A 12,923-nucleotide genomic window follows, 5' to 3' on the forward strand; every position below is an offset into this window, starting at 1 on the left:
GCCGGCAGAGCCGTGCGGGTGCCCGAAAGCCGCGGGAGAGCCCCCGCTGAAGGGGCTGCCCAGGGGAGCTGCAGGCGCGACGGAGACACGCGGCGTTCCTCAGCCGCTACTGCGGGGAGAATGAGCCAGCTCTAGCCGACACAACTCCCTCCCCCGCGCCGCCGCCGTGCCAAGGCGCCAGCCATGTTCCCGCATCGCCCCCACCTCAGGCGCCAGGGGAAGCGGAGGGGGAAGGGGAAGGCGGGCAGGAAGGCGGCGCCGGGACTGGCACTGCCGCCCCCTCCCACCTGCCCGCGCCCCGCCGGCGCTCCCGCCCCGCCCCGCCCCGCGCTCGCGCCGCCAGCTCGGCCGCTCATTGGCCGCGCCGCCCGCCCGTCAGCGCCGCTCCCGTGGGCGGGGCCGGGCCGCGCTGACAGCGGCGCGGGGCGGGAGCGGCGGCGGGGCAGAGCGGGGGGCGGCGGGGCGAGAGGAGTCTAGCGGCTGCCGCTGTTCTCTCTCCGTTTTTTTTTTCCCCCCCGGGTTTTTTCACACGGTCGGCCCCTCCCCTCAGGTTTTCTGCAGAGCTTTATCTGTCGGTAGCCACACACCTGCACCGGGCTGCTCGAGCTCTTTTCCCGCAGAGGCCAGACGCGAGGTCCAGCGGAGCGGGGGCAGACCCTCGCGGCCAGGGGCTCCCTCAGCGACCGCGCTCCGCCTCGCCCGCCGGTGCCGCTCCCTCAGCGCCATGGATCACCAGCCCAAGTTCTTCGAGAACCTCTCGGGCGCCGGGAAGGCCATCGCGGTGCTGACCAGCGGCGGCGATGCCCAAGGTAGCGGCTCACGCCGTTCACTCCGGGAGCACGGGGAGGACGAGGGGGAGGAGTACACGGGGGAGCTGCGGGCACGGTGGGGATTGGGGCAGCAGCAGGAGAGGGCGAGGGCGGTGTGAGGGGGCCAGGAAGGAAGGGCCTGCCGGCTGGCGGAGCTCCCATGCGGGAGGCCGAGGGAGCAGCGTGGGCTGCCCCAGGGCTGGTGTCGGGAAGCCACGGTGTGGCACATGGAGAGCGTGGGGAGAGGGCTCTGGGAGCGGGACACGGGGGATTGCAGTGGTGCTCGGGTCCCTCTTTCCATGCTGGCCTTCCAGCCGGCTTTCCTACTAAGCGCATTTAAAAGATAAATAATTTTTGCACGGCCTGGGCGCCTGAGGTTCAAACATCCTCTCACCCCTTCCTCCCTCCTTTCCTCGCCACGTTTCCTCTGAGCCACCCTGGGCAAGGGAGAGGGCAGAAACGCTGCAGTAACTTTTACTACCAAGATGTCTCGTCCCCCCCGGAGATGGTGGGGAGAGGAGGGATGGCTGATGGAGCGGGGGAAGAGGAGGTCGTGCCGCCGTGCACGGCGGGTGGGAGGCTTGGCTGCGTTGCTGGGGCTCTGCCAGCCCTCGCCTCATCTGCTTTTCACTTCGTTTTGGCACCAGGAGCACGTTTATGTTCCTGCCCGTGGTTTAGAACGTTCAGATGGTGGTTTACTCTCCCCCCCCGTAGGAGTGTGTTAGAAACGTGTCTCACCTTCTTAAATCTCTTCAGTGTGGAGGAAGTCGTAGCTACTACAGGACAGGGCGAACAAAAGACCTACAGACACTCAGAGGGAAGGGGAAGAAAAGAGGTTTGATCACAACATACCTACTCTAGAATCCGCTTTTTTCTACACTTTAGTTTCCTCTTTGCTACCAGAAAATCATTGGTTCCTTCCCAACTTGGCATATTCTGTGATTCTATGGTAATAGTTCGAAGTTTCAGTTAATTAAGATTTGAAACACGCAATGTTCCCTGCAGTTTGAGAGGACTCTTGCTCTGCATTTGCCAGTAGAGTTGTTCAGTCATAATTGATTTTAGCACCTCCCCTTAATTTACGGTTATTTTATTTTATTTTCCTCGGGAGTGTCTCGAGAGTACTTTCACTTAAAGAAGAAGCGGCACTTTCTCGCGTTTGTGAAGAGAAAGGGGGGTGGGAGCCTCTCCTTCCCTTCTACGTGCCCTCGGTGGTTCAAGGACCAGGCTCTCCCCAGATTTTGCTCGGGGAGATGCCGGGACCAGCCTAGGCTCCCCTCTCCTCTCCCCCTGGCTTCCCGGCGCGTCCATGCGGTGGTAGCTTGCATGGACCAGTGTCTCGGCGCTCCCTCCCTCCCTCCCTCCGCCGGTGTGTACGTGATCCGCTGCGAGTCGCTGCAGATTCCGCCTCTTTGCGTCATCTGGGCTGGGAGAAGCATCCTCCCTCCCCCTGCCCGCAGGAATAACGGGGAGCCCCCGGGTTTACCTAGGATTATCCGAAACTCTAATCGGGATGAAAGGGATTTGTTACCATCGAGGAGGAAAGTGTTGCAGTTCTGGAGAAAAAACAAATCGATGCGTTTAAATGGCTTCCCTTTTGCCTCTCGGTGGGGCTACACTTGTTGAAGTTTTATCCACGGTTTGCTCTCAGTGGCATTAATTCCACCGCTAAATGGTTCTAGGAGGACCTGGGAATCAGAGCATCTCTGTCTTAATGGTCTGGCGGCCAAATCGCAGTTTTAATTTAAAAGTGTGGCAGGGCACTGCCTGAAGCAGCAGTAACGTGCTCAGCAAGAGGCTGAGCCCTGCAACTTGCTTCCGCGTGGCTGGAGATTATATAATGCAGCAGCAGATGCATCTCCTTTTATAAAGTATTAATCTGCACTTGCCACTGTGTGAATTAAGGCATTTAAAGGACTTGCAGAATCCACGGGTAACATCTAGACTTTGCATCTGGCAGATTGCCACAGAAGCATGGATGGTTCCAAAGTAACAACCTGTGAAAGTTGCTGTCTAAGGAGTGGGGTTGTCACAAAGACCAAAAAAATTAATCTGGATGCCCTCCAAGCTGTTTCATTGGCAGCACTGTTGTCCTGACTGAAGAACAAGGAAATAAAATCTCCAGCATTTTCAAACGTGGTCATTTCACGTGAATGACACAATTCAGTGTGTGACCATAACCCTTATTATCTTGGTAACAGCAGAGAGGTGTAAAATGTGCAACCTGAAGTCAGTTTGAAGGTTAGGAGTTAAACAAGGGTCAGAATGAGTCATGCCCTGTCAAGGTCATTTGCCCTCTGTAGGACAGAGTGGAAATGTGTGAGAGAAGTGAAGTCCTGAAGTACGTGCAGAAGGAAATACGCTGCTGTTACTGCTGTTGGAAAATAATCTGTTCAAGCAAAGTGTAGGTGAGGCAAAGCTGCTAACTCAGAAGTAGGCAAAAAAAGTTCTAGTATTAGGAAAAGAGTTCCGGTATTCTGTCTTATTTTGTTTTAGGTTTGTTAGACACTAAAAGTCTTCAGAGTATCTGCAATCCAAACTAAACTCACGAACAATTGAGTAGAAAAAACACCCATTAAACACAAAATCTTAATAGGTGCCAGGATTTAGATTGGACTGTAAATCTGAACACAGAATAAAATATATGTGAAACTATTTTAAAATGAAATTACTGCCTTTGCTGTTACTATAATTTTTAATAATTTAAAAGTAGCATTACGTAAATTACACAAGGCTTTCTATTTATAGGGCATGTTAAGTTTTCAGTTACTTCCCCACATTTGTGCTACTTCCTTGAAAGTCTTTTTTCTTCTTCTACATGTGGAATTTAAAAGACTATAGAATGTATGTATGTTATACTGGAACTGTTATGGTTTACTCACTATTCTTCTGTTCGGTGGATTTAAAGAATCTATCAGTGGTCTGTTTCACAGGAAAAAGGATTTGTATTTAATATTCGTAATATGTATGAGTACTAAACTTGACAGTCTATCACTTTAGCTAGCCAGCTGTTAAATTGTGAACTGAAAACCTAATTTCCATCATAATCACAAGTTACCTTGAGAGGCAAAATGAGTTCTTACAATCAATTCTCAATATTTATGGGTTGGTTCGGTTTCTGGAGCATTTCTACGTTGTATTGGTTGCAACTCAGACAGGTGGTTTAATAAATGGAGTTTAATAAGTCTCGTTTCTCCTTTCACTTTGTGTGACTCTCTGGCCATGGTCTGCTTCAGGTCATAAAGTACACTGGTGAAATTTTGTGTGGGTTGCCAGTGGCTGGCACAAGACAGTTCTGGCCACCGTAGGTCACTTAGGTTCACACAGCCTCCGAACAGTTTATTCCGGGGCCGTGGTAAGTACAGCTCTGCAGCAGGCAGAGTCATCGGAAAGCTACTGACAGAAGGTGATTGTGCACTCTTGGGGAAGGATGTGTTTGTGGCTGCTGAGTCGCTGCCCAGTCGACTGACTCAAGATCATTGTCTTTAAATATAACCATGTTGTTTTTGAGATAAACTCAGAGGTGTTGTGGAGGACAGCATAAATAAAGGATGTAATGATCTGGAATGTCACAGCCCATTCTGTTCAAGAAAGGTGCTACATGTCTCTGTGTTTGAAGCATTCCAGGCTTCTCAGCATTCCAAAGCATATTTAGTAGTGTAGATGTACAACTCTTGTCCTGGTGACATAAATTGGAAGTCTTGTCTTGTCTTCACTTGTTCAAACAAATGAAAAAGCTCAACTGCTTTAGTTAATACTGGGTTTAAAAACAGCCTAAAAACAACCCTATAGCCTTTTGGACTCCAGAGTTTCAGAATACCCACACCATGACAGTAGAAGCAAAGATCTACATGTTTCTGCCCCTGAAGCATTACAGGCTTCTGAGGAACATCATAAGACATATTAAATATGGTAGTGCAAATGTACTGATCTTGTTCTGGTGGCAGAATTTCCATCATAAGCCTCTGAACTAGTACAGAAAAATAAATAACTTTTTTTTTAAAGTCACAAACAAACAAATCAACCCACACTCTTCTTCTGTCATTCAAATTAGAGTTTATTTGTTAACACTAATGTAATTTAAACATAGTAACAAGGAATTTTTAACTTCTAGCCTCCCCAAAAGGCACCTTTTCCAGCTAAGAATAGTGCATGCAAATAGGCACGTATACAAAATACATATATATGTGTCCATAGATGTGATATTATAAATAATACCAGTATGTAAAATTAAGGAATACAGTTATTAATGTATGAGTGTAACTATTTCAATACATTTAATATTTTTGAGAAGCTGCTTCTATAATTAGTGGATTCAGTGACTGAAACTGGTCTCTTAAGATTTTTCCTTTAATTTTTAAGGAGGTGCGTTTCCCATCTAGATGGTACATTGTTGTATATATTTGTGTAATAGAATGTTCTGGTCTAATACACTGTTACTGTTCAGATAAATTGCGTAGTGTTTTCTAGAATAATTACTGTGATGATATGCAATAAAATCTGTAATATAATTAAAAGTAAATGGAACAAACCCAAATAGTTTTTTAATGATTTGTTCGGTTCTTGTTATTTGACTGCTTCTCTTTTGATGATTATAGGCTCTTACATGCTTACTGACATAACCATTTACATATTTGAATAAAATCTTTCTGTTTGGTAATGTTTAGACATTTTCCTTAGTGATTTTTGCTATATATTTTAAGTCTGAATCTCTGTTCAGGGTAGCACTGAAACATATGTGTTAAGTCATTAAGCCTGCATTAAAGCCAATGTTTATCTTTAAAATTGGTGGTACTTAAGTACTTCTTGATGCTTGTCCAAGATGCATAGTTTTGATTTTGCTTTGGAATGGTTTATATTACAGTAACATATTTAAAGGCGTGTGTAGCTGACTAAAGCAAGGCAAACTTGGCTTACACACAGAATCATGTCGAGCCTTCTCCGTTGGAGTGGTGCTTACATACCAGGACCAGGATGTAGGCACAAGAGAGGGATACTCTTGGAGGCAGGGAGTGCCTCTGAAATAATTTAAAGATTTCTGCAGTCCTGTTTGTAACCCTGTTATGAAAACCAACTGCTCCTTTTAAGGGCAATTGAATAGACAATATCAAGAAGGACAATAAATCAGCAATTTCTTAATTAATTTGGATGTTATGTAAAGCCCTGTAAGTTGTCGCATTTTGCTTAATCTTTCCTGAGTCGAAAAGAGCAAAATAAATCTTTCCCTCTTTCCAAGGCTTTAATGCAAAAGCAATTGGTAATTCAGGAAGATTTTAAATATTATATTATTTTTAAAAAATACTGGTTTTACTTCTGGCTTTCTTTTGAAGCTGCTATTCTAATCCTATATGTTTATCAAACTGCATTTATTCAGTACTAAATCCATGGTTAACGTGATAGATCTCATTTTGAGTACTAAGCACGTAATTACATTTCATAGTTATTATGGTAATTCACAAATACTGTTGTAAGACTCCAAATAAGGAAATTTTATTAGACAGTTCTACAGAGGCTTCATGAAATTTTATGTATTTTTTTCTTGAATTATGCAATTTAGACAGTGAAATTGTAGAAGTCTAAAGCTTCAATGTGTTAACTATATTTTATAGGTATCAAATTATAACATCCTTTAGTCTTCAGCCCTTCTGAAATGTAAGCCAGGAGCCTGCCAGTAGACAACCAAGTCCTTTTTCTGTATAAGGAGATAAAATGTACAGCACCAAATAACAATAAAATGTATGTTACATAAACTTAAAAAGCCACAGGGGTGGTACTGGGAAGATGCTTTCTCTCTGTCATCTGTGGGACCTTTTTCCCTTTCATGGAGCAGGCAGATTGTGAATTTTACCCATTTTTTATGCAAGAAACATGGAAGCTGGAAGGTATTCACTAAGAAATCATGTGACTGTATTAAGAATTTGTTACACATGTATATAAAACCCCTCCTCAAACAAGCTAAACCAAACAATGACAACCTCCTCCTCCAAAAAAAACCAAAACAGAACCAAAAAAACCCAAAGCTAAAACAGACTGTTCAAAACAGAACTGCCAAAAAACCTCCCTACCAAGCAACAACAACAAAAAGCCTCCCACACAACATGTGCTTTAATAGAAACAAGCTGTGGGCTTTGGTGAAAGGAGTACCTTGTGCTTGAGTCGTCCTGTTTGTGGAAAATGGCAGCACTGTGATGAACTGTCAGTTTGATAAATTAAAGGTCTTTGTCTCCCAAGGGTGTTAATTTTGTTACGAAAACTGTTTCACTGAGGAGATAACTTTACTCTGTGTAAGCTGATACTTAGCATGCTAACTTTCTTTTCAGTACAGGCTGTCAGATGAGATTGTCTGCTTTTCTTTGGCGTCATCCAGTTTTTTTCTAAAGCTGTGCTTTTAGCTGTCTTGGCATTTAAGAACTTTTTCTGGCTATGCCACAAGGCTGACTCTGGCTGAAAGAATTCTTGCTACACTTTCCTAATACAGAACTTATGTGAAAACACTCGTCATATTTATTTTAAGTGGCATGTACACAAACAACAAAAGCAGCTTTTTGATTTTGGCAAACTTAATTTTTTTGTTTCACATTGAGTAACTTCAGGGACTTTCTAATGTATTCAAAAGTAATAAATCTTTGAGAAAACCTCAGCCTCATTCTTTAGACAGATTGACTTTTACAGCTCAGTATTTTTTTTAATAGTGGTAGATACTGTAGGATTAGATCTTTGTGGCTTGCTGTGTTTATATATTCTAGTTACCAACTTTTTATATCTGCAGAGAGGTGAACACTTAACACCTATGTCGAGCAGCAGAGCTTACCTACTGCTTGGCAATTTTGATACTAAATACATCAGATTTGGAAAATTGGTGCCTAGTACTTTGGATTGTCATGCTTCTTGCATCCCTTTTCTACTGATATGCCAAGACTACCAATGTAGCTTAACTGATTCTCTCTTCATGCTTTGCATAATCTCTTATGTCTGTTTTAGTGGTAGGGAAGCAATTAGTCAATTACTTTTGGAAAATTCCTGAGTAATGGGTAAGGTAATGTGGTATCTGAAGGGATGGGTTATAACAGAAATTCATTTGACCTGTGTAGAGGGACCAGTGGAACTTCCACTGTTGCTCAGGGGGTTAATTGTTTGACCATGGGACTTAAATGGAAGATTTTACAGGAGTGTAATTTGTCAGATGTCTGTGAGCAGGGAATTCCAATTGGAGCTTGCATTTTTGGGACCAAAGTGGTGTTCCGACACTTGTCTGTCAAATGAGTCCGTGTAGCACTTTTTACATTAATTTACTGCTACTTACGTCTTTTTAAATGGACATCTGTCTAGGTCAACTTTGGCTCTGCTCCCCACAAAATACTGTATATACAGCTGTGTTATTTTGGAAGTCCCAGAAAAACTGTTCAAATATAATTTCTCATTTGATGAAGCTGAATTTTAACTTGCTGAATGTTTTGCATTTCAGACAGAAAACTAACCATTATTGCGAAATTAAATTTCTTTCTTGTTCAGTAGCTGTAACTTCTACAATGCAGTTTTGCAGTCAGCAGCAATTTAATCTCTGATTAACACACACACACTGGCATTCACATAATTATTGTAACAAAGAATAGTTTTGAACCCTTCATGCTCATGGTTTGCTTGCACTGTCATTAAGCAAATTTCTCTTTTAATGGATGCTGGTCATTGTCTTTCTTTAGGAATGAATTAATGTTCCCTTTATTTTCAACACACTGAATATTTTTAGTATAAAAAAAATACTGGATGACTATAACAATGTGATTTTGCTTTTTCTTCCCAGGTATGAATGCTGCTGTGCGCGCAGTAGTACGCATGGGAATCTATGTAAATGCCAAAGTCTATTTTATTTATGAGGTTAGTTTTTGTTTTATTCATTCTGTGTTTTGTCTGCTGACCAAACTTGAGTTTTTATAGAAACACAGTGGAGAGCAAATAGTATAAATTTAAAATGTTACAGGTGCCATTCCTTTTCATCGTGTCTTTTATTTGATACTTTTTATTTTTGTGGAAATCTACTTTTTACAAGTTATATTCTAAGAATATGTAATTTAAAAGGAGTTTCTTAAATATATGGAATTCTTTTTATGCCACCAGCAACTTGAAAGTAGAGAAAACCAGAGGTGGTTGTCACCTTGCAGTGAGCTACATATCTGTGCACTTGTTGGATGTTCAGCCCCATTTATTGTGCTTCATAAATATTTTCCTAAACTTTGTTAAAATACTGATTTTTAATCCTTTGAGTCCCCCCACTCCATTTTCCTATAGTGTGATAAAGATGTGTCCTCACTCTTATTTCACAGATTTCACAGCTTTGTTTTGATCAAGAGTACTGTGCCACTGGGGCCATCTTGTCTGGCTTATAGGTAAAAAGTTGTAACTGAAGAAACTCAGCCAACAAACAAAAAAAATCCACATCAAAAACCTGACCATCATTGGTCTGTCCAGATAGCAGAATTTTGTGGTAGCAGCTTGTAACTGTATGTTCAGAAAGATTGTAAATTTCTGTAACAATTATGTGATACAGAAAAAAATATGGGACAAGTTTAATGCCAATGCCAAAGTGATGCCACATGTATTTGTCTTCCTGGAAGACTGTTGGAGTCAGACTTCCTTATAAAGGATGCTTTGAGTTTTTATACAATTGCAGATTAAAGAATACAATAAATACATTGAGTAGGAAGTCATTCTGTTCCCACTGGAATTCCTGTACAGGTCGTTAGTAGTTTGAGGTTATTACAGATCTTAATAAAAAATTGATACGGGGGAAAAGCTTGGTAGGTAGTGTTCCTGGTAAAGTGTAACTTTATTGTTAACTGTTAAAATATTGAGTACTAGAATTCATAGAAGTGCTCAGAAAATGCTTTTTAGTTTTGTGCATTGCAAATACACAGTTTGTCTTTAAAAAGTAGCTATTTATCCTTTTTTCCTTGTCTGCTTGTTCCTATAGTTCATTTACTAATGAGATGCAAAGTATATTGAAATGCAAATAAGCAGAGGACTGTGCTCCAAAATTCTTTCCTACTACAGGGCTACAGCGAGTTGCTCTGAATACTTAGTGTGTGCTAATTACATGGCCAATCTCTGGAATTCCTTCAGTGTTCAGCTGTTTTGCAGGCTTGCTGAAATGGGTCAGATACTTCTGTGGAAGTAAGGAGGGGGTTTTGGCCATCTTTAAGACCAGAACTTGGATTTTAATTTATTTTTAAATTAAGTTTAAGTCAAGAATTGCCATCTTTTGTCACCTTTTAAAAATATTTGGTATCACAGAGCGATAAATTTTGAGAGAAATTGGAGTATTTGTTTTTTTCTGAGCTTAGCAAAATAGCACTATTTAAGACAGCATGTTCCTGTGTTAACTGGTAGAGCTGGCCAGTGTGAAGTCACAGGTATTTCTGAATGAAAAGTGATTTTAAAAAACAAATCTGTGTTGGGAATTTTGAGTTTCTCTTATGTATTGTCCTTCTGTCTTCAGTGTAACAGTAGGGTCTGGGAGGAAAATGCACATTTCACTGTAAGTATGGGCTCTGGAAAAGATACTTACTTCTAGATTAGTCTATTCAGTTCTGTGTTTCGTAAAGTCCCAAATGCAAAGCTTTGTTCTTCTCTGACTCGAGGTTATTGAAATATGAAGTCAGTTTTCTTTCACAATGCCTACAAGTACTTCAGAGAAGCAGGGTTGCAAACATTGAAATGAAATAGCTGTTTAATGTTACTCCTTTGAAATGGGTAACAGATGAAGACAAGTGTAGTGAAGGTAAAAATCTTCTTGTGAGACTTGACACTAATGTTCCCTGTTATAAACCTTTGCGTGATGTATGCAGAGGAGATTTATTTTTGGGTATACTTTAAGTTATTTAATGCTTTTAATGAGATGTTCCTTCTAAATTACAGTTTATTGAATGCAGACTTGAGTATGTTAAGCAAAGAGAATAGTCTATCTTTAGCCTACCTTTAGACATTTTAACACGTAGGTCAGAGTAAAGTGAGGCTTGTATTGAAGTTGCTCGGAAAAAGTGAAAGAAATCCTGAAGTGACAATATCCAAAAGAAGAAAATAGTTTTCTTATTTAGATTGAGAAATTGAGTTAAAGGTCTCAGCCTTTTCAAGCTTACTTGCTGTAGTCATCATACGCTCTATTTCTCCTGTGGCTATGTCTGTCATATGAACTTCTTTTGCACTGCAAAACCATCTGTCTTCTACAGCTGGCCAGAACTAGTTCCATATTCTAAGTAAAAAAGTAACTCTGTTTTCCTAGCTCAATTTTTCTTCATTTTGTGATGACAGATTACTAAGATAAATAAATAAAAAATGGTTATGAATTAGGTCTTAAGTAATTTTCTAGCCTTTTTAAAGTTGGTTTTACTAAAGTCCAAAGAAAGAATCAGTTATATACTGGAATTTATGGGCTATTTGGGCTTCAAGCCTCCAAAGGTAAAAAAAAATAAGCATGTGAAAATGAAAACTGGAAGATAATTTATATAAAACATATGATTAGTTATATATCTTTTTATGGTTTATATAAAACCTGTGAATTTATAAAACAAAATACCCCTTTTGTATCTTAATTCATTGATATTAGCACATTTCAAAATTCTGCTATTAATTGCAGATCTATACAGTTGGACTAGTTCCACAGTTTCATATTTTATAATATATTATTTTAGTCTGTAGTTACCTTTCTTAACTATCATCACATTATTCCTCAAATGTACTCCAGTCTGAATTAAAATTTTAGTACTCCTAGATTAATTTCACTCATGGTATGAAAATCTAGAAGCTGGAAGTATGCATGGAGTACCAAGCTGCTCTAGGTGGCTAGTTTAATTTTTTTTTTTTTCACTAATCAGAAACTATTAAAGTCAGGTTGATTTTTATCTTGTTTTTCCTTTTTAATTAAGAATGGGAAGAAAAAGCGATGCCTCTCATTTATGGCAGCTCATTTTAGAAACTTGAGGTCTTATATATTTATACAAATAACCTGCCCTTTTTCCAGGAGTGAAGCACATAGTTCCCAGTGGATGCGTGCTCTTGCTACTAAGCTATGGAGCTTTTAGATTCTTCATCTTGATTAAGAGTCTTTTTCTCAAGAGGCCAGCATTGGGAGTGCAATGGTACGGCAGTCATGGATTTCTGTGAGGAAAACTTCATGTCTTTTCTGTGGTGGTTCGTGCACTCAGTGACAATAGTATTTCATGTTGTTGAGCAATGGCTAAGAATTCTCAGTAAGTAAATTCACATAACTTTTACAGCCCCAAGTGTCTCGCATGTAAGACATCAGAAGACAGCTTGTTCTTTCTCAAAAGCTTTTGTCTTCAGGGTTTAGACTGAAAGCCACATTTGCTCCTGATACTCTCTCCTGGAGTTGCAGTGTCTGTGAATCTACCCTGTGAACACTAGACCCACAGAGATGTCCTCTTGTTCTTTGACTATTTAGATTTTAGGTAAATGAAGGGCTAAACATAAAATGGAGCTGATCTTCACAGACTGTGCTTGCTGTATTTTTGACAGCTTAATTTTTTCTATTCATGCCCCATAGTTTTACTATCTCAGTGCCCAAGGTGCTATATTTTTATAATCTAAGTAAGAATTTACTTTTTTTAAATGTAAATTGACAGATTCCCACCCTCATACTAAGGCCTGTATTCACATCTGCCAGTGATTTTCAGTAGCCATACAACTATAAAAGTGTTAAACCTTCAGAAATAGATTGTCAAGTTCTTATCAGTGTTTAAATAACTAAAACTATAAATGGAAATAATGATCATTATTAATATTTCAGTTGTAATTAGTAATTTTTTTTCCTTACAGCTTTTCTAGAAAGCTGTTTTAATTCTATAGCTTGTGGCTCTTAATGGTATGGCAAACAGTGTGGAAGTTCTATCTACATTATTAAAAGGTAGCTTACAGATGCTCAGCAAACAACTGAATTAGGAAAAGCTAACATAATAGTTCAAACAGATCATGATTCCAAAGATTCCCTGTCCTTACCTTGTGGTGGGAGGAATTGTTAATACATCCCCAGTTCTTACTTGTCTACGCAGATAGGGACTCCTGACCAAAATGCATGAATTCTTTCTACTTCAAAGAAGCATT

At 40.6% G+C, this 12,923-nt stretch overlaps 1 protein-coding gene across 3 annotated transcripts in view; it reads left to right on the forward strand.

The window, feature by feature from the left end:
• Positions 1 to 427: 427 nt before the first annotated feature.
• Positions 428 to 12,923, forward strand: part of PFKP (phosphofructokinase, platelet) — a 43,458-nt gene continuing 30,962 nt past the window's right edge. For 2 of the 3 annotated variants that reach the window (XM_085050333.1, XM_085050335.1), the window contains exons 1-2: positions 428 to 809; positions 8,611 to 8,684. In XM_085050333.1, coding sequence (XP_084906459.1) covers positions 725 to 809; positions 8,611 to 8,684 — 159 coding nt within the window. In that variant the 5' untranslated portion in view covers positions 428 to 724. The remainder of the gene's footprint in view (positions 810 to 8,610; positions 8,685 to 12,923) is intronic. The other variant, XM_085050334.1, reaches the window with a different exon arrangement.

Source organism: Lichenostomus cassidix, chromosome 2, assembly GCF_008360975.1.
Source record: "Lichenostomus cassidix isolate B80296 chromosome 2, HeHo_3.0, whole genome shotgun sequence".
Lineage (NCBI taxonomy): Eukaryota > Metazoa > Chordata > Aves > Passeriformes > Meliphagidae > Lichenostomus > Lichenostomus cassidix.